Source organism: Telopea speciosissima, chromosome 11 (assembly GCF_018873765.1).
Source record: "Telopea speciosissima isolate NSW1024214 ecotype Mountain lineage chromosome 11, Tspe_v1, whole genome shotgun sequence".
NCBI classification, from domain to species: domain Eukaryota; kingdom Viridiplantae; phylum Streptophyta; class Magnoliopsida; order Proteales; family Proteaceae; genus Telopea; species Telopea speciosissima.
This window is the reverse complement of record NC_057926.1, coordinates 12,588,590-12,610,694: the sequence shown is the minus strand read 5'-3', so window position 1 is coordinate 12,610,694 and position 22,105 is coordinate 12,588,590. Positions and strand designations below refer to the sequence as shown.

General features: G+C 42.0%; 1 protein-coding gene across 1 annotated transcript in view; it reads right to left on the bottom strand.

Annotated features, from left to right (window-relative positions):
• LOC122646699 (CHD3-type chromatin-remodeling factor PICKLE) overlaps positions 1-22,105 on the bottom strand; it is a 154,567-nt gene that overhangs the window by 48,057 nt on the left and 84,405 nt on the right. The window contains exons 22-24 of the mRNA XM_043840299.1: positions 15,943-16,093; positions 15,734-15,839; positions 15,161-15,235 (exon numbers count right to left, since the gene is read on the bottom strand). Of these exons, the coding sequence (XP_043696234.1) occupies positions 15,161-15,235; positions 15,734-15,839; positions 15,943-16,093 (332 nt within the window). The remainder of the gene's footprint in view (positions 1-15,160; positions 15,236-15,733; positions 15,840-15,942; positions 16,094-22,105) is intronic.

The window sequence follows — 22,105 nt, the reverse complement described above, 5'->3', positions numbered from 1 at the left end:
AGAGGGGGAAGAAGCGGGGTGCAGAGCGAAGGAAACTGAGGGGAAAGCTGCAGCCTCACCCAGACTTCTCAGATCCGTCTTCGCCAGAGCATTGGGAGCATCGCCAGAGCTGGGAATGGAAAGATCTGCTGAGGGGGAAGCCGACATGCGAGATCTACTGCGAGGGAGAACATCGAACTGGAGAGTCTCAGGGCAGGTGGGCATGTCAGAGTCCTCTTCAGTTGACAGGGGACTGAACCTGTTTTGCCCATCGGTCCAAGCAGGGAGTTTCGTCAGAGACTGGTCCTTACGGGGCACCTGCAATTTCTTCCACTCTCTCTGGTTCCGGCGCCGAGTCCTGGTATGGGATCTCCCACGAGACGAAGGTCTGCCGTCGAGAGGAATCTCCCAGCCGGAGCTTATAGGAGGCAAGGCATCTCCAACCACAATCGTACCAGTGGGCTGACAATGAACTCTAGTTTCGCCGATATCCTGATTCTCAACCGCAGAGGGCTGAGCCTTCAAAGCACAAAGATGGGAGTCGTGGCTAAACACTTTGCAGACCAGGCAGTGCGGAGGTTTCCAATCGTAGTGAACCTCCTGCTCAAACGAGTAATCCTCTCCCCCGCTCACGATAATGAAGGAAGGCAGAGTATCTTCAACGGAAACCTCGACACAAATCCTTGCGTAGGCCAGCCGATCCTTGCGCAAAGTGCGTACATCAGAGAACAACGGCTTTCCCAAGACAGATCTGATAGAACAGAGGCCATCCGAGCACCAATAGTGTAAAGGCAAACCAGGGAGAGTAATGCACAGGGGAATCGAGGAGAGGTCCACCCGATGGAGCTGGAGCTTCGTGTGCCATTGGCGGAGAAAGATCGGCTTCTTTCCCACCATCCAAGGACCACCCTCAAGGGCACAGGTCTTGTCAAGAGGGGAGGAGAACTTAAAGATGAAGAATCCATTGTCCATCAAGAAGGTATCCAAGGAGCCCTGAAGACGCCATTGTTTGGAGAGAGATTGCTTGACAATGTGGAAAGGGGGTCTGGGACCCAGGAAATTGCCAACAAGGCAGTCTTCCCACAGCTTAGCTTCAAATTCCAGGAGGTCAGCAGGACACACAGCAATCTTGGAGGAGCCAACAGTTGAAGGGGGAACAAAGTGCAGAGGCAAGCCATCAGCTCGAGGGGCAGTACCAGCAACAAGCTGTGAGCTCCAGGAATCAGGACGTGAATCAGCAGGAGGGGTAGAGGAGGGGAGGGGGGAAGGTAAAGGGGCAGGAGAGGAAGGAAGCGGAGCAAGGGGTGGGGGGGACGACATTTCCTCTTTCAATTTCCTTCTAACTTTAATTTCACTAATCTAGTAGTTTATTGGCATGCGGTGCATCAAAAAAGATGTTGGGTCTATTGTCAATTATTTAGCTACAGGTGTGACACCTGATAATTGGTCCACCCAGGACAAGTATAGGTTCCATTCCCAAGTCAAGCATTTTTTCTGGGATGACCCTTACTTATTTAAGACATGTCTGGATCAGATTTTCCAGCGTTGTGTTCCTGATCATGAGCACCTTTCTATCTTATCTTTTTACCATGATCAGGCATGTGGAGGCCACTTCGGTCCACAAAAAACCGCCACGAAAGTTCTATTCAATGTGGTTTCTATTGGCCGACTCTTTTTCAAGATGCCTTTACTTATTGTAAGGATTGTATAGCATGTCAGTCTTTAGGTCGTGTGACCAAGAGGAACATGATGCCCCTCAACCCAATTTTGGTAGTTGAAATTTTCGATGAGTGGGGCATCGACTTCATGGGACCATTCCCTAATTCTTTTGGGAATTTGTATATCCTGTTGGTCGTTGATTATGTGTCTAAATGGATAGAGGCCATAGCTTGAAAATCCAATGACCACAAAGTAGTGGTCAAGTTTCTTAAAGAGCATATCTTCTCCCGCTTTGGTACACCACGTGCTTTAATTAGTGATAGGGGTAAACATTTTTGCAGTAGACCCTCCGAAGCCCTCATGAAGAAATATGGGATCACCCATAAGTTGGCTACCCCTTATCACCCCCAAACTAGTGGCCAAGTGGAAGTATCTAATAGGCAAATTAAGCAGATCTTAGAGAAAACCGTCAACCCCAACCACAAGGATTGGTCTAACCAATTGGTAGATGCCTTGTGGGCCCATTGGACCGCTTACAAGACCGATCTTGGTCAATCTCCCTACCGTCTAGTGTATGGGAAAGCGTGTCATCTACCGGTTGAATTGGAACACCAAGCATTTTGGGTCATCCAAAAAATGAATTTTGATCTGTCTGATGCAGGTATACATCGTAGACTCCAACTATCTGAGTTGGAGGAACTTAGAAATGATGCCTATGACAATGCTTGGATTTACGAGGCGAAGACTAAAGCCTACCATGACAAACATATTCTCCGAAAATCACTTCAAGTAGGTGATAAAGTCTTGCTTTACAATTCCCGATTACACCTTTTCCCTGGTAAGTTAAGATCCCGTTGAGATGGTCCTTATGTTGTACATAACGTTTTCTCCCATGGTGCAGTAGAAATTTTGAATCCAGGGAATGGTGACATTTTCAAGGTCAACGGTCAACGCCTAGAGCTATTCATTGAGTTGCCTACTACAACAATGGAAGAGGTAATGGATCTCCATGAGGACACTGCATAGTTTTAGTATGGGGGGGGGGGGGAGATAGGTTCTTGAGCTGAATTATGTTGTGATCCTGACTTAGGCGTAGGTGAGTTTATAGCCATCTTAAAATTTTTTGGAACGATTTTATTTTCTTTTTATTTTTCATTGAGAGAGAGATGACTTTGGTAACCTATGTTTTTAAGTAATAAAGCTCTGGTTTCCAGAAGTGGAATTGATATATATCTCAAGGTAGGGGCCAAATCAGAAGCATAACACTATTTTTTCTGAAAATGTCGATCTTATGAGTTTTTCTTGTCTACTTGAGTTTTAGTTAGGAGCTGAGACAGAGATTTGACATTAAAGTGTTATTATTCCTGAAAGAAGTTCTTGGAGAAAAAAATTAAAAATTTAATTAAAAAAATTCTGGTTTATTGGTTGTATTAGACTGGGTGCTCCGCCTCATGAAGCGAGATTCCTAGGCTCGAAATACCTTTCAGCCATGGATTAAAAGAAGAAAGTGATTGAAGTTTGAATTCAGACTGCATCAATGTCTAAGTCACATATGTATGCAACAAGAGAATTCTGACATTGCTTAGTAACTTGGGTGTTTGGTGCAAGCCCTGCATGTCATTCAAGCCAACTGTAGTAAAGGGATAATTGAGTTCAATTCTAAAGAAAGAAAGAAGAACATTTGAATTTATGCCTTTGTCTCAGTTCTCTGTTTAAGCTCCGAGCTGATTCTTTTGTATCCTTGAGGGCATACTTTGATTTGATCCCTAGGGTTGATAGTGTGAAAAATATGAGGACCACCTCAATTTAGATGTGTGATAGTTCCATGGATTGGAGTGGATAATAAAGTTCAAGTATGGGGGTCCCTTAGGAATCTCAATCTCATAAGTTTTTATCATCGCTTTTCTTTTTCCAATTTTAAGTGGAGATGGACTTCTCCTTTGCCCTTGTCAGGATTACAACTATTTCATGGTTTTGAATTTTGTGTATACATTCACTACAAACACTCACGAGACACAACTCATCAACTAGGTTAACCTAGGGGTTTAAAGGCTTGTTGCACATGCTAATTGTAACCGTGATTCCTACGAAAGTGAGTTAGGGTTTTCTTTTCATTTCTCTTTCTTTTCATTAGGTTAGTTTTCTTTTTGTTTGCTAGAGGACTAGCAAAGTTCAAGTAGGGGGTATTTGATGAACATACTTATATGTGAATTTAAGCCTTTATATTCATGTATTTTCATGCTTGAACAAAACTACTCGAGGAGTTTTTATGTGTTTTCAGGTTTTAGGTCCATGCTTGCAAGAGAAGCCCAAATTATGCTAAAAAGCCTTTGGGGAGCTGAAATGCAAGGAATCAAGTTTTAATGAAGCCCATGTCCATAGCCCCAAGAATCAATTTCATATATGAGTTGGACCATTGGGCCATGAAGACCCAAGCAAGCAAATTCAAAAATTGCAAGGGGTATTTTTGTCCAAGTGTATTATTGCTGACATCTAGCATTTTCAGTTTTGGAGTAGAACCCAAGTCAAAGCAAGCTACTCAAATATTGGAAGATTGGAAAGATGATCTTGGTGATTTTATTGAGATCTTCAATGTTTGGAGAATTGTGGATCCAATCTCCACCTCCCTCTCTATTTTTGGAACAAAACCTCAATCTTTGTCTCCCTTTCTTCTTTAAAAAATAAAAATTAAAAAAAAATCAAATATTGACCAAGGGAATCTCTCCCTTGGCTGGCCGAATTTGGCAAGAGGGATTGGGGGTTGTGGTTATAAATAGGGGGGTCTTCTCCCCCTTGGGAGGCATCCATTCTCTCTTGAGTCTTTTGTTTTAGCATTCTTTCTCTTGTTTTTCCCTTTCTAGTTTCTTTGTCTAAGCTTAGAAATTTGATGCAATTTTGTCTTTTTCATTCCTAGAACTACTGTAATTTAGGACTTTTAATCCCCATCCCTTTCTTACATTGGTGTAATTCAAAGTGTTGATTCAAGTTTAAGACTGGAAATTCATCTTCAATGGTTCAAGTTCAAGTTCTACACAAGCTAAGTTCTTTAATCTTTTGATTTTATTTTTATAGTTTAGTTTTAATGTTCTCTTCATCAATCCCCTCTCCTTCCATCGATTTTCCCATGGCCAACTAAACCCTCAACTCTTGGGGTAGGATGAAGCCATGAGGGAAGGATGAGTTGATGATTTCATGCTTATGTATAAATGGACATGTTCATTGTTTGGGCTTACAATTGTTGACCGCCGCATTGTGCACGTCATCCTAATGGACTATATGCAATATTGCCGCCGTAGCCATTGTGACACCATTCATGTTCATGATTTTTAAGATCCAATTGTGTATTGAATGTGTACTACTCATAGGATATGTTAGCCCTTTTCGCCGCATCTCCTATAGACCTAGACCATGATATATGCAATGCTTTGATGTGTTGGTCATTGACTTCCCCTAACCTTATGGTGGATTCTTGCCCCAAGAGCCCATCTCAATTTCAATCTACCCATCTCATTCTCTTACTTTTTATGTTAATTCTGTTTACCCTAGTTTAGCCTAGTTTCTTAATTTGATAATTGATCTTGGTATTTTTCTTAGTTTAAGTTTAAAGATATAAATTGCTTGTTGAGTACACTTTGCCTATATTGAGAGTAAAGATTTAAGCAACCCGACCTCCCTGAGTTCGACCCGTAGCTACAGCTGATACTGTGCGCTTGCGGTTATTTTTCTTATCAAACAGTGGGAATTGTAGCAACTAGATGTGACGAATGCCTTCCTCCATGGAGAGCTTGAAGAGGAAATACATATGGATATTCCACCTGGTTTCTCATGTGATAAGACCAGCGGCAAGCTATGTAAATTGAAGCGTGCTTTATACGGGTTGAAGCAGTCACCCCGTGCATGGTTTGGAAGGCTCCACAAGGCTATGGTTTATGTAGGATATAAGAGCAGAGTAATGCTGACCACACTCTGTTTATAAAAAGGACTGGTGAAAAAATAACCATTCTCTTAGTCTATATGGATGACATTGTTGTAACCGGAAATGATAGTGATGAGATCAGCAAGTTGAAGACTTACCTTGGTCATGAATTTGAAATAAAAGATCTAGGGAAGTTAAAGTATTTTCTAGGGATAGAAGTTACTCGATCCTCTGGAGGCATCTTTCTCTCTCAAAGAAAATATATCCTAGATTTATTGTTTGAGACTAGGATGTTAGGGTGTCATCCTTCTGATATACCTATGGAAGCTATTACACGGCTCAAGGTAAAGGAAGGTGAAACGATTGACAAAGCTCATTATCAAAGGCTAGTGGGAAAACTTATTTAGCTATTATCTCATACACGGCCAGACATAGCCATTGCCGTGAGTATGGTAAGCTAGTTCATGCATGATCCTTATTCCTCTCACATGGATGTTGTTCTTTGAATTCTCCGGTGCTTGAAGTCAGCCCCAGGAAAAGGAATTCTCTTGTCACCTCATGGCCATCTTCGAGTTGAAGCTTATACTGATGCCGATTGGGCTGGATCCTCTGATAGAAAGTCCATCTCTGGCTATTGCTCATTTATTGGTGGGAATCTTGTCACATGGCGTAGTAAAAAGCAGAACGTAGTGGCAAGGTCTAATGCTAAAGCAGAATTTTGTGCCATGGCACAGGGTATCTGCGAATTGTTGTGGCTTAAAGGTTTATTGCAAGATCTTGGTGCTCTTGTCCATCTTCCCATGATGTTGTATTGTGACAATAAGACTGCCATTAGCATTGCTCACAATCCTATTCAACATGATCGTACCAAACATGTGGATGTTGATAGGCACTTTATCAAAGAATAGCTGGAAGAAGGGCTAGTTTGTGTTCCTTTTGTGAAGTCAGCTGACAAATTAGCCGATGTGTTCACTAAGGGGTTAAGTGGGAAAGTCTTTCATCCTATTTTAGTCAAGTTGGGCATGTTTAATATTTATGCTCCAACTTGAGGGGGAGTGTTAAAATAATGTATGTTTTAAAGCTCTACACGATAGGGGTAGTTTTGACCTTTTTCCCCCTTTCCCCCTCCTAGCCAGTTCCTAGTTAGGATTACTAATTAGAATCAGCTAGGGCAGTTCTCCTAGTTCAAGTCTGATTAGTTGTAACTTGATTCATAGTTCAAGTTTGATTAGATGTAACTCTCATTAATATAAATAAAAGGGCTTGGTGATCTCTGGAATCACTCAAGCATTCAGTTCTCAAGGCTGTTTACAATTACCAAAGGAAAGAAAAAGAGGAGGGGGGGGAGGAGAGGGAGCGTACAACGGCACAAAGCCACAAACAAATTACAAGGCCCTACCTAAGAGAAGGCTAGCCCAATAAAAATCAAAAGCCCACATGGACATAAACACAGAGAAGGAAGCCCAAGAAAATACAAAAGCCCATAGAGCAACGAAGCCCAATATAAAGAGAAGGGCAGCCAAGTCAATTCCAGGTAGGGAACCACAAACCCTAAATAAACTATCTTAGCAGCACATTGACCAGCCACCAAGACAAGAATCAGAGCATCACGGGCAAACAAACAGCCGTAGCAGAGGGGCGCTGGGAGCAGGCCAAGCAGAGGTGGCAGCCACATCGAAGAGGCACCGGCCTTGTAGAGGGCACCGACGAAGCGGCTGCTGGCCGAGCATAGCTTGCAGAGGGTAGACTTTGCAGCTGGCAGTAACACAGCGTTAGCCGAGTGAGCTAGGTGGATCAGATAGAAAACTGACCAAGAGGGGTTTGCGGCCAAGCAGCTGCAGTCCAAACAGGCTGGCGACGAAGCGACAACTGAGAGCGCCGGCGATGCAAGACGACTAACAAGGGAGAAGGTGAACGAGACTGGCGGCAAAGTGACGGGCCAGAAAGCCAAGCGAGGAAGGCAGCCAACGATGGAGGCGACCCAGCAAAGTGAGCGGTTGTCAGAGATGAAAGCCAATCAAAGCATTGTGACTAGGCAGGAGAGTCCCCAATGAGCCTGGATACAGACCTAGCAGGAGGGCGACTTGCGAGGCAGCAAACCAGGCAAGGCAGACGACCACGAAAATGACAAACCAGGAGGGCTGTCAACAAGCATGACTACAGACTAAGCAAGGATGATGGCCACTAGCACGCACTACACTGGTCCAAACAAGAAGACCAACCTCCAAATCCCGAAGAAGAAGAGGAGAAAGAGGAGGAAGAGAGGGATGGAGAGAAGTAGAAGGAGCAGGGGGAAGAAGGAGCCAGACATCACTGCCAGACCCCAAAACTTGATGAACAAGAAGAAAAAGAAAAAAGAGGAGGAAGAAAGGTAGGGCGAGAGGGGGGAGAATGAGAGAAGGAGAAGGGAGGAAGAAGGGGGAGAGGAGCAGCCTGGCCGTGAGGCCGGGCTGCTCCTCAGCGGCAACGTTGGGTTTTGCTTTCTGTCACTAGGGTTTTTCTTCTCTGGCACTGGGTTTTTTTTATATGAGAATGCTTTTCTTCTTAATCATTCGTAATTTAGGGATGATAAGGATCAAACAGCCATTAAGTTAAGAAAGATAACTTTAAGACATGGCAATGGACTAAGGATGTAGAGGATCTAAAAAGGTATAAATTGGACAAAACTGAAGCTAAGTTGATTGTGGGAAAAGCAAAGGCGAAAAAATAATGATGATCTTTATAACAATCTAAGCATAAAGGAAAGGAGAAAACCAATCTACAAGATAGCTAAAATGAGGGAACGGAAGAGTAGATTTCGACCACGTCAGATGAATTAAAAGTAAAGATGGTATTGTACCAATAGAGGGCAGGCCTTGGTGCAATGGTAAAGTTGCTCCATTGCGATCTAGTGGTTGTGGGTTCGAGTCTGGAAACAGCTTCTCTGCGAAGCGGGGGCAAGGCTGCGTACATTAAGACCCTCCCCAGACCTTGCAGTGGTGGGAGCCTTGTGCGGGTACACCCTTTATGGTAATGTACCAATAAGGAATGAGGACATTAAGGAAAGGTGGAAATATTATTTCTATAGCCTACTAAATGAATTCATTTCAAGTAATAGTATCCTAGAAGGCTGCATTACCCATCATGACACCAATTGTTGTAGATATATGTTAACAAAACCAGAATGCTGAGAATGCTTGAATGATCGATAGTGACCAGTCAAGCCCTTTATATATATGAAGGTAAATAATGAAAAATGACAACAATACCCCTGCCATAGTCGACATAACTAGGCAGCAAGTAAAACAGCTTAAAACATAAAATAAATAGACCCAAAAGACCAGAATACCCCCACGGTATTCTGGTTTACATTATTCAACACTCCCCCTCAAGTTGGAGCAAGGATGTCGATCATGCCCAACTTGACTAGATTAGGATGAAAAGTCTTTCCAGGCAGGCCCTTGGTAAAGATGTCAGCAAGCTGATCAGACGAAGTCACAAAGGGAATACAAATCTACCCATCTTCTAACTTCTCCTTGATAAAATGCCTATCCACTTCAACATGCTTGGTACAGTCATGCTGTATCAGGTTGTGTGCTATGCTGATTGCCGCCTTGTTATCACAGTATAGTAGCATAGGAAGTCGAATAGGAATACCCAGGTCTTGTAGCAGCCCTTTAAGCCAAAGTAACTCACAAATCCCTTGTGCCATAGCTCAAAACTCAGCATCGGCACTAGAACGAGCAACTACATTTTGCTTCTTGCTACGCTAGGTGACAAGATTTCCACCTACAAAGGAGCAATACCCAGAAATAGATTTCCGATCTGCTGAACCAGCCCAATCAGCATCAGTGTATGCTTCTATCCGTAGGTGACCATGTGAAGACAAAAGAATGCCTTTTTCAGGGGCTGACTTCAAATAGTGAAGAATGCAAAGCACAGCCTCCATATGAGAGGTGTAGGGATCATGCATAAACTGACTTACAGCACTCACAGCAACAGCAATGTTTGGACGAGTGTGTGAAAGGTAAATCAGCTTCCCAACAAGTCTTTGGTACCGGCCTTTATCAATAGGCTCACCCACTTTTTCCTTGAGTTGAACCGTGGGATCCATAGGAGTATCTGAAGGGTGGCAACCTAGCAAACCAGTTTCGGCCAACAAGTCTAGGACACACTTCCTTTGGGAGAGAAATATTCCCTTCGAAGATCTGGCCACTTCAATCCTAAGAAAATAACTCAGTTTCCCTAGATCCTTAATCTCAAATTCTTGGCCAAGAAAGGTCTTCAACCATCTGATCTCATCACCATCATTACCCGTAACCACTATGTCATCAACATAGACTATAAGAACAGTGAGTTTTTCACCAACTCTCTTGATAAAGAGAGTGTGATCAGCATTACTCTGCTTATAGCCCACAGAAATCATGGCCTTATGGAATCAACCAAACCACGCCCTGGGTGACTGTTTCAGCCCATACAGTGCCCGCTTCAGCTTGCACACTTTTCCTTTATTTCTGTCACAAGAGAACCCTGGTGGGATGTCCATATATACCTCTTCCTCCAATGCTTCATTTAGGAAGGCATTTTTTACATCTAGCTGCTGCAGATCCCAACCAAGGTTGACTGCACATGATAACAACACACGAACTGTATTCAACTTTGCAACAGGTGCAAATGTCTCTTGATAATCAATGTCATATGTCTGAGTAAAGCCCTTGGCCACTAGTCGTGCCTTATACCTATCCATAGTGCCATCCACCTTCTGTTTCACCACAAACACCCATTTACATCCAACGGTTTTCTTCCCAGGTGGAAGGACCACAAGCTCCCATGTGTCATTTTTCTTTAAAGCTTCCATTTCTTCCATCATGGCTGCCTTCCACTTTCCATCTGATAGAGTTTCCTGCCAATTGTTAGGGACATCGACAGAAGAAAGGGAAGAAATAAAAGCACCAAATGATGGGGAAAGGGAGTCATATGAAACAACATGAGATATGGGATGCTGAGTACAAGACCTGACACCTTTGCGAAGGGCAATAGGTAACTCAGGAGAAGGAACATTACCAGTTGGAGAGGCAAGTTCTAGATCCAGGTTCGGCAATTGGATGGGCATGGGAGCAACAGTTGATTGAACCTGCTTATGTTTCCTTACATAGGTCTTTGTATTACTTGCATCAATCCACCTCTGAAATTCACTAATGGTTCTCTGGACAGGAGTCTGGGCTGGAGTAGTTTGCTCCCCCTGAATGGAGTTGTCTCCCCTTGCACAGGAACCTCTCCCCCGGACTCAGGGGGAGGACAAGGAGTAGGCTGAGGAGGAGGAAGAGAAGTAGGTTGTACAGGTTCAGATTCATTATAAACATACTGGAGAGGAGGAGGAGAGTCCATAGTCAACACATCTTCACTAACACTCTCCCCTTGAAGAGGTGGGGACACATAGTAGGATACACTCTCATGAAACACAACATCCATGCTGACAAAAGTCCTGCGGGATGGAGGGTGATAGCACTTGTACCCCTTCTGAGTAGCAGAGTACCCTAAGAAAATGCATCGAAGGCTGCGTGGGTCACGTTCCATAGCAAACGCAGCCAAAAACCTTAGGGGGAACAACAAAGGAGGAAGAGCCAAGTAACAGCTCAGCAGGGGGCCTGGAATTAAGGACCCAACTGGGTAGCCTATTAATCAAATAGGCTGCAGTAAGGACAGCATCCCCCCAATAAGTGGAAGGGACATGATGGGCAAAAAAAGGGCCCGAGCAACCTCCAAGAGGTGGCTGTTCTTCCTCTCAGCCACACCATTTTGGGCTGGAGTATCAACACAGCTGGTCTGATGGAAGATACCATGGGCAGCCAAGTATTGTTGGAACTGACCTTCCAAATATTCTCGCCCATTATCACTCCGTAAGATCTGAACAGTGGCATTATATTGAGTCTTAACCAGCTGGTGGAAGTGCTGAAAGCACGAAAAAACTTCACTTTTGGTGTGCATAAGGTAGACCCAAGTGAACCTAGAGTAGCAATCAATAAAGGTAACATACCACCGATGACCCGAACTAGACACTTTTCTACTAGGACCCCACACATCAGAATGAACAACATGAAATAAAGAAGAAGATCTTTTATTAGAAACTGGATAATTTGAACGTGTCTGTTTGGCCAAGACACAAGGCTTACGAAAGAAATCTCCTTTATTACAAGTAGTACTTAATGCTGGAAATAAAGTAGATAGGGTACCTAAAGGGGGATGTCCTAGTCTAGAGTGTCATATGTGTAATTCAGAGGAAAAGGATGCTGGTGAACACAGCCTAGAAGGTAAAGCCTGAGTAGGTGCAGGATCTCCATCAAGCAGGTACAATCCGCCATGCACTTTACCCGATCCAATCGTCTTCCCCGAGTCCGATTCCTGAAAAACACAATGAGTAGGAAAGATGGTCACTTTACAGTTCAAAGATTTGGTGATAATGCTAATGGAGAGAAGGTTAGTGGTAAACTTGCGAATATGCAAAACTGAAGTTAATGTCAAGGAAGGAGAACAACCAATGGATCCTTTCCCAGATATGGAGGAGAGGGACCCATCAGCAATTTTAACTTTGTCCTTACCAGAAGCAGGAAAATATGTGGTAAAAAGACTGGAGGAACCTGTCATGTGATCAGTAGCTCCGGAATCAATTATCCAAGGAGCGGAAACTACTGATGCACAATGACCAGCAAAGGAAATACCTATACGGGCAAAGAAGGAACCTGAATTGGCAGCAGATGTAGTGGAGGCAGCAGATGTATTTAACAGGCGCCGGAGAGCTTGAAGTTCTTCCTGGGAGAAGCCGATGTCAGTAGTGGGAGCTGGAGCTACACTTTCAGTGTGATTGGCTTTGTTTTTAGGCTTGGAACAACCCCGTTTACTCTCAAAATCAGTAGGCTTCCCATGAAGTTTCCAACACTGAGCCTTAGTGTGATAGGGTTTGTGGCAATGTTCACACTTCACAGGCTCCTTAGTAGTAGCAGCAGTAGCAACAATATCAGCAGAAGTGTCAGTAGTGGCAGTCTGTAATGCTGATCTTTCAACCTTAGGAGTAATCATCATAGCAGCCCTCCTTGTCTCTTCACTGTGTACATAGGAAAAAGTTTCCTCTACAGTAGGAAAAGGAACCCGACCAAGGACCTGTAACCTAATAGGATCATAGTCATCATTGACTCCAGCCAGAAAGTCATACACCCGAAACTGATCGACATAGGTGTGGTAGGCAGTGATGTCAGCAGTAGTGGTAGGCTGAAATCGAGCATAGTGATCCAATCGCCGCCATAAACACTTCAGGGCAGCATAGTACTTGGTAACAGTCATCTCCTTCTGAGTAGTATTTTGGAGAGTTTTCCAGATCTCATAAACTTGGACACCACCCCCTGACCGACCATAAGTGCCTTTGACAGCTGTCCATATCTGAGTAGCAGTGTCAAGGAGAATATACTGACTAGAGATGTCAGTGGTCATGGAGTTTGTAATAAAAGACATCACCATTGCATCATTGGCAGCCCACTTATTATGAGTAGCCCCTGCTTCAGTTGGTTGAGTGGTAGTGCCAGTGAGATGGCCAATGAGTCCCCTACCAGCCACGGTCAGGGATAATGATCTGGCCCAGATTAAGTAGTTTGTGCCATCAAGTTTAATTGCAGCAGCATAGGGAAGAAATTCAGTCTTATTCTGATCTCCTCCAGAAGTAGCTGAAGTAATCTCTGAGTCACCCATAGTGCAGCCAGGAAGAAAATCGATCCTTGAACTTGTAAAAAATCAGATCTTCAAAAAAAACAGCAGCAGGTAGGGCTGAAATAGAGGTCGAGTGCAGCAGTAAACCAAGGGAATAAACCCCTAAAAAATATTTCCAATCGACAGCCCAGAAAGCCAAGATCGATATAAGTGTCAGGGTTTTGAAAAACCCTGACAGTTGAGATCGATAAAGGGAAAAGAAGGGCTGGATCTTGGAGTCTTCTGTTTCTGAAAGTTGCAGATGTAATAGCTGTTGTCCAGAGGCCTGCAGGTGGAGCTCGAAGGTGAAGAATCAACTTTCCATAGCACTGATGTCGATCTTCAAAAAAACTGAAGCAGTCCAAATCGCAGAGAGAGAACAGCAGCAATCGTGAATCTGAATTAGGGCATAAAGAGATGAGGTGTGATGGAGGTCAGCACTTAAACCATTATAGGATCACCTCAGCAGTGCTGCCCTTGAAGAATGGAAGGAACCAAGGGAGAAAAAAAGGAGGAGAGAGAAGAGATCGATAGAGAACTGGAAAGAGAAGAAGAATGGAGGGGGAAGGTTTTGAAATAACCTAGATCAGAGAAGATGGCTCTGATACCATGTTAACAAAACCAGAATGCTGAGAATGCTTGAATGATCGATAGTGATCAGAAAAAGTCCTTTATATATATGAAGGTAAATAATGAAAAAGGACAAAAATACCCCTGCCATAGTCGACATAACTAGGCAGCAAGTAAAACAGCTTAAAACATAAAATAAATAGACCCAAAAGACCAGAATACCCCCACGGTGTTCTGGTTTACATTATTCAACAATATATATACAAAAAATTAGGTTGCCTAAAGTAAAAGAAACTTCAAGGAAGATGACAATAGGCAAGGCACCTAGTCCAGATGGGGCCCTAATAGAAGCGTGGAAGAGTTTAGGAATCCGTGGTTTATCTTGGCTAACGAAGTTGTTTAATAATAATATGTGCACAAGGAAAAATCCAGATGAATGGAGGAGAAGCATTGTGGTTCCGATTTATAAATGTAAAGGAGATTTTCAAAGCTGCAATAAATATAGAGGACCGTCACACGATCGGCTATGATGAATGGTGTGGTATGTTGGGCTGTTAAGAAGCATCATAAAGTCAGTGTAGCTGAAATGAGAATGCTGATATGGATAGGTGGAAAAACAATGAAGGATAAAGTAAGGAATTATCAAATTAGAGTTGATTTGGGAGTAGCTCTGATACATAATAAGCTACGAGATAGTCATTTGAGGTGGCATGGCCATGTTCACCAGAGGCCTTCAGATGCTCCAGTATGTAGAAGTGATTTGATTCAGATTGAAGGAGCTAAAAGAGCCAGGGGCAGACCTAAAATGACTTTGGTTGAAGTGGTGAAGAAAAATATGAATAGCCTAGACCTAGTATCAAGAATAACCTTGAATAGAGCTGATTGGAGGAAAAGAATCTATGTGGCCAACCCCATTTAGTTGGGATAAGGCTGAGTTGTTGTTCTTGTTGTTGTTGCACTGATTTGCTTATAGACTTCTAGAAGGAAAAAAAAAAAACAAACAAATATAGTCCAGGAAACATATCAAAGCCAACAGAAATCCACATATAAATGGTTTCTCCTTGCACTCCCAAATAGTCAGTCAGGACTACATTCAGTTATCCAACACAATAGCACTAATAAAATTTCTATTTATAGGATTTGTTCAAGTACAGTTCAGTTACCAAACACATATTTAAACTTAGCTACTTCCCAACCAGTTTTAAGGATGTAAATCTTAATAGTGACCATCATATCTTTTTAGATACTGCATATCCATAAAACTTAGAATAGAAATCAAAGTCAATTTTTTTTTATGAAAGCAAAGTCAATATTGCATACTCCTTAATTTCCTCAAAGGTCTTCTGCTTTAACCGAGGAGTAAATTCACTCCAATCATATTCCCCTACTCCAAACCTGCCAAAAAAACAAAACAGGATTGACAAAGTGCAGAACATGCAAAAGGATAAAAATAATCGAAGCATAAAATAAAATAAAGCTCAATAATTTGCAGCTCGCAATGTTAACTTATAATGTTTTCCAAGAACTAGTGCCATTCAGACTTCACATATTCCCACAAATTTAGGAACCGGAGGCTGGCATGCCAACTCTAGGAAAGCCATAGTGAATGCAACCAAAATAGATGAACATAGAACCATTACCTTCTTTTGTCATAAAGGCAAGTCTGATAGAACTAGAGACATTGGTCGTCTTGATCCAGGAAAAGAAATAAAAAAAGAAAAAAATACTATATGATTGTTATTAAGAGTTAGCAATAGACAACATTGGGTTAACACAGCATCCAAGGGCAGATCCTCACACGCTAAGTTGGGAACAATCAGACCTCTAAGCACAGCACTCACAAGCAGATCAAAACAAAATTTGAACTGAAAGGTAACATATATACTAACAAACCTCATTAATATCTGCACAAATGCAGCCCTTTGGTTTTGATTGAATCCAAGAACTCTAAACGATTTTCCTTCACCTTCCATCAGAGGAAGTGGTTCCATGCTATCCACTGAAAAGATTTTCAATTCAAAACTATGCTGAGATCAGAATATGTGTGTGTAAAATCCTTGTCAGCAATATTCAACTATAGGTCTGGAAGACAGTAATTATACCACGGGCTTTCTTCTTGTGAGGCTTTCTTCCAGATGCCGTTCCAGATGCAATCATTTCAGCATCAGTCCATTCAGCTTCATTGCTATCATCCTCACCATCAGAACTCACATCTTCCAAACCAGCAAGATCATCTTCTTCAACAGATACCATCTACAACAAACCCAAGAACATGTACATGAGATATAAGTAAAACTACATCTATATGGTGGGTTCCCTAGACCAAACAAACAAGCCTGACTTGTCCAAAACAATAAATCTTCAAGGAACTGAACCATAGATGCTAGGAGAAGAGACAAACCCACAACAGAACACAAGACAGTTAAAATCACACAGCAACCTATGTATTTAATTGCAAAAGATAGTGTACATATCATTCTAATTAGAATAATGTCATAATTATTTAAGGTACGTTTACAATATGTTCCACTACAAAATATGTATTTGGTTGCCACCTATTATACATCTCATTCTATGTTCAAGAATGTAATGTTCATTTGACCTGAATGGAAGTTTAATTATGAAATTTTTTATTAAGAATAAAGAGAGAAAGGAGTATGTGACAGTTTCAGACCTAGAACAACCAGCGATATCAACTAGAAAAAGAAGGAAATGAGGAAACAAGAGAGTGGAAGTAAGAATAGAGACAAAATACAGTTACCAATTGGAGGGAATAGCTGACTCAAACGGTAGCAGCAATGTTATATTAATAATGACAGCAAACATAAGCAAGAGATATAACAACACAAGTTTTTCTGTCCCTTCTCCTAATCATTTTACAATGAAAAGAAGGAATACACCGTGGAAGGCCAGTTCTTGTCAAAGAGGCAGGAAACGGAACCAGATCATGCCTCTAATAATCCCCTCCATATGCCCTCATAAGGCTTTGTCCTCTTCAGTATAAAAAATGGAAATACAGCGTAGTCCTAGACATAGTACTAAATCTCGCGAAATCTCGGTCAAGATTTCGACCGAGACTTCACAAGCTCTTCATTTTGTGGTTTTTGCTCATTTCTTCTTCATTCTTTCACTTCTCATTGCTCATTCTTGTACCGGCCTTCGAATCTTCACCGCATCTACGCCGGAACCACTTGGAGAACACAAGATTCAAACTTCTTAGCATATCTGTGAAGCCTTTCCACTATTCCAGGTAAAACCATATTCTCAAAATTTGTTTTTTTTTCTGGAAAATGCATGATCAATACATGTTTGTTTGTGATGAAATTAATATATGTTAGATACCGAAGGCCGATCTACAACTTCGGTGTCGAAATTTTTTTTTGGTATATATATTATTTTTTTATTTTTCTGTTTCAAAATTTTGATTTTCTTACAACAAAAATCTAAAAAATAATAGGGGTTATGTACATTGTATGGTGATCAATTAAATATATGTTAGACACCATTGGCCGATCTACGGCCTCACGGTGTCGAAAATATTTTTCTGCCAATAATTAATTATTTTAATTTTCGAAAATTATAAAATTATTTAAAAAATTCAAAGAAAAATGAAAAAAATATGAGGTTTTTATTTTAAAATTAATGAAAAATATAAAAGTAAATTGTACATGTTTTTTAATTGCTGCCCATTTGCATATCATTTCGGTTTTGTTGTGCTAGGCCAATAATTATTTGAAAAACATTTTAGAAAACTATTTTTAAATATGAGAAAAATATGAGGGTTAGGGGAAAAGTACTAAATAGCTATAAGTAAATTCTACATGTTTTTTTATTGCTGCCCATTTGCATATAATTTCGGTTTTGTTATGCTAGGCCAATATTTATTTGAAAAATATTTTAAAATTTTGTTTTTAAATATGAAAAAAATATGAGGGTCAGGGGAAAAATACTAAAAAGTTATATACTTGTCTTAGTGCTCTTAAACTAAAAGAATTGATGTGCTTCAGTGATTAATGAATTGTCTTTTATTCATGCAACAGTAAACTAGTCCAATTATGGCGGACCGTGGTAAACAACAGAGCCAGAGGCAGGCGGCCCAAGCCCAGGGAGAGGAGAACACCCAGAAGTACTAGGTGTGACATTGCATGGTTGCACGGCACTCCAATTGATGGGGATAAAAGAAAAACACAATGCAACTACTGTCACCAGAAATTTTTGGGAGGTGGTGCCACTAGACTCGAACAACATTTAGCTGGGAATTCTCCTGAAGTGGTCTCATGTCATATGGTCCCTGTTGAGGTATCTAGGGCTGTCATTGAGTACATAAACGGAGGGAGTAAGAGGAAGGCTCAGAGGGAGGAGGCAAGGGTAAACCTTGAGGATGCAGTGAGGTGTACAGCGGGAGGCTATGACGATGTTGATCATGGTGATGATGATGACAGTGATGATCCTGTCTATGTTCCTGATGATATCGAGACTGAGCGAGAGACTAGGGATTAGAGACGAGCATAGATGATGAGCAGAGCCACTTATCATGAGGACCAGGAGAGACAGAGAGTAGGTGGTAGTGGAGGAGCTGGTACCTCTAGAGCTGGTGCTAGTGGTAGTGGAGGAGCAGGTACATCTTGAGCAGGTGGTAGGCAGCCTGGGTTGCCTAATCCCTTTAGGAGATCAAGAGTACGAGGGCAGCTCCGCCTCCACCACCTCCAGTAGTACCACCACGAGATGACCCAGCACTTCACCAAGCACCTAGTGTTTATAGAAAGAAAGGCAATAAGCAACCAAAAAACAAGGGAGCATGGAAAAATCTAAAGAGGATGGTGAAGGAATCTATAGCTAAGTAGATGTTATACAATACCATCCCAGCAAACACAGCACAAGGCTCCTTTTATCAGACTATGATAGATTCCATTGCTGAGGCTGCCCAGGGTATAAGGGGCCCACCCCACATGAGATCATGAATGTGTATTTGCCCCAACAGAAGAGAGAGCTTCAAGACTATATCAATGAAATGAGGGGGATGTGGGAGAGCTATGGGGTGACTATAATGTGTGATGGTTGTACTGGTCCTACAAGAAAGTCTATCATCAACTTTATGGTGTATTGTGAGGGGAAGACAATCTTTCTGAAGTCTGTTGATGCATCCAAGGAGAAAAAAGATGCAAAGTATATCTAAAAACTGTTGAAGGAAGTGGTAAATGATGTAGGAGTGGGGAACATTGTCCAAATTGTAACAGACAACGAAAGCAACTACAAGAGTACCGGTGAGAAGTTGATGCAAAACAGCAAGTACCGGTTGTTTTAGACTCCATGTGCTGCCCATTGTATAGACCTCATATTGAAGGATATGGGAAAGATCAAATTGGTACAACATGTTGTGGAAAAGGCCAGGCAAATGACCAACTTTGTCTACAACCATGGGTTTACATTAAACCTCTTGAGGGAGAAGTGTGGGGGTGCCTTAGTGAGGCCGGGCATAACTAGATTCGCCACCAACTACATTGCACTCAAGAGTATACAGACCAAGAAGTCCGGACTTAGATCTATGTTTGCTTCTGAAGACTGGTTTAACTCGAATGGGTCCAATACCCATGGTGGTAGGGAAGCACAAGCTACCATTTCATCAGATGACTTTTGGTCAAAGTTGCATAAAGTGGTACAACTTTTGGAACCAGTGATCAAGGTTTTGCATATAGTTGATTCTGCTCTCAAGGGACCAACCATGCCACATCTATATGCTGTCATAGACTTGATGGATGAAGGTGTTTACAATGGGAATCCACAAGGTAGCAAACACTTTCTCAAAATTATCAAAGAGCGCTAGGAAAATCAACTTATGCATCCACTGCATAAGGCTGAGGCTGGTGAGTGTAGTTTGTTTTTTATGCAATTACATCCTTTAAAGTTAATTTGAAAGATATATTATTACCTATTAAGGCATTAACGATATGTAATGTCAATTTCAGCATATTATTTGAACCCCAAGTACCAATACAATCATAGGCTTGGGTTCAATAGTAGTCTTATTGAAGCAGTAAAACAAGTAGTTGCCAAGTTGGAGCCGAATAGTAAATTACAAGCTATATAAGTTATAATTCATTTGGAATTACTCAATTCAATACCAAATAGTAATGAGTCATTACTAATTTTAAATATTTTCCAAATGATTATAGTTGAAGACTTTTAGGGATGCATTGGGAAGTTTTTGAACCGATGCTGTAGAGCAAGGCCGGACACGCGGTGATGCCGGTACTCATTAGTCATTACTCAATTCAATATCTTATTCTTTAAATTATGTATGTATTAAAACTTTTGAAATGAATATAACATGTCTCTTTTGTTGTAATGCAACTGAATGGTGGGTATTGTATAGGGGTTCAACTAAGAATTTAATAAAAATAACAATCAAGGTTCTCTCCCAGACATGTTCCGCATCTGGCTGTGAACGGAATTGTAGTACATTTTCTCTCATCCACTCAAAGAAGAGAAATAGATTGGGTTCTAAAGATATATCTGACTTGGTGTATGTGCATTACAATTTGAGGTTGAAGATGCAACACATACGCATGGGACAAGAGGGTATCAGGGAAAATATCGATCTAGCCGCCATTTTCCAGGTGGAGTCAGATGATGAAGATCCTATTGTGGATTGGGTGAGGGATAGAGGTGAGCCAATGTTAGATCAACCTGGAGGTAGGCTTGACCCCATAATAGCCGAACATATAGAAGCTGATGTGGATGAGTTCATGGCTGAAGAGGGTGAGGTACACGCACAGGACGCGTCACCCACAAGGTTCTAAGACTCGGGTCTCAGTGGCATCTCGGCCAAGCCAGAAACCGAGTCGAGTCGAGTCGAGATCTCGGGGAGTTGCTGCATTTTTTTTTTTTTTGACTCGGACCCCCAACTCGGTGGGTTTTACACATATTTTGGGTCTGAAACTTGGCATCCAGCCTATTTCAGGCCATTTAAACACAATGGCATGCCAAGATTTGCCAAAAAACAAGTCCAAATATGAGTTTTACTTTGGAATCCTACAAATAGGTAATGATTCTTGGACTGTTGGAGTTGAATCTTCACTTTAGCACTTGAATCTCACTTCAAACAATGCAATCCACCCAAGATTTGAAAGAAAGAGGAAGAAATTTGAGGGAGAGAGTTGTTTGAGTGTTTTCCCCTTTGTTTAAAGAGCTATGGACAGAACTATTGACATTTCCGAGTTCTGTCCATTGCCCTCTTTTATTAAAAATGGGCACATGGGTCAAATGGGCAATTAAAATGGGTAAAAAACCATGTTCTAACCCGATACCGAGATCTCGGCGAGATATTGAACTTTTAAAACTAAAAAAAAAATTGGAAAAAATGTGTACCGAGACAACACCGAGATCTCGCCGAGAAAGTGTAATTTTAGAATGCGTATGGCATCTCGTCTCGGGATCTCATGAAACCGAGAAACTCGGCGAGATCTCGCGAGTTCTCGAACCATGGTCACCCATACTCTTCCAGCCTACTGGTAGCAATGTTGATGAGGAGGAAGAAGATTGGTCCGTGTCCTCCGGTGGCGGTGGTGGGACTCGGACTCAGACTTAGACTCAGACTCGTAGAGATGATGATGGTGTTGATGGTAGTGATGATGGAGATGGTGATGGTAGAGATGGTGATGATGGAGCTGATGATGGTGGTGATGGTGGTCAAGCATATGAGGGAACTCGAGTCCCGTATGTGATAGAAGAGCAGCAAGAAGCACTCCGATTCACCGGAGAAACACAATTTGATCATGCCACACAAGATACAGACCACGGTGCCGTGCCCCCACACCGACAACACCGGCCACCTCGACCTACTCGAGATAGCGTCATGGCCAGTCCCGTCCTCATGGTACTAGTAGGCAGGCTGATCTTATGGACATTGATACCTTATCTGGCTCTGTTGGTGGATTGAGTATGGGCGATAGGGACAGCAAATTGAGTGGGCATTTCCGTGCCCCATCTTTTCATATAGAGAGCAGTCCATCTCCAGCACAATCAGAGTATAGTTCATCTCATTCACATCCATATGGCAAAGGGCAGTTGACTTGGGGGCAGGAGCATATATCTTCTCCATCCATTCCCAGTTTTGAGTATGACTCCCACTCACAGAGACGCAGTGGATCGTCTTTTGTGGATGACATCTTTTCCTACCCAACCCACCAATCGTACAGCCCGTACCCATACACGCTCCCAGAGGCGTCATATCATAGTGGATCAGTGGGTAGTACTTCTTCACAG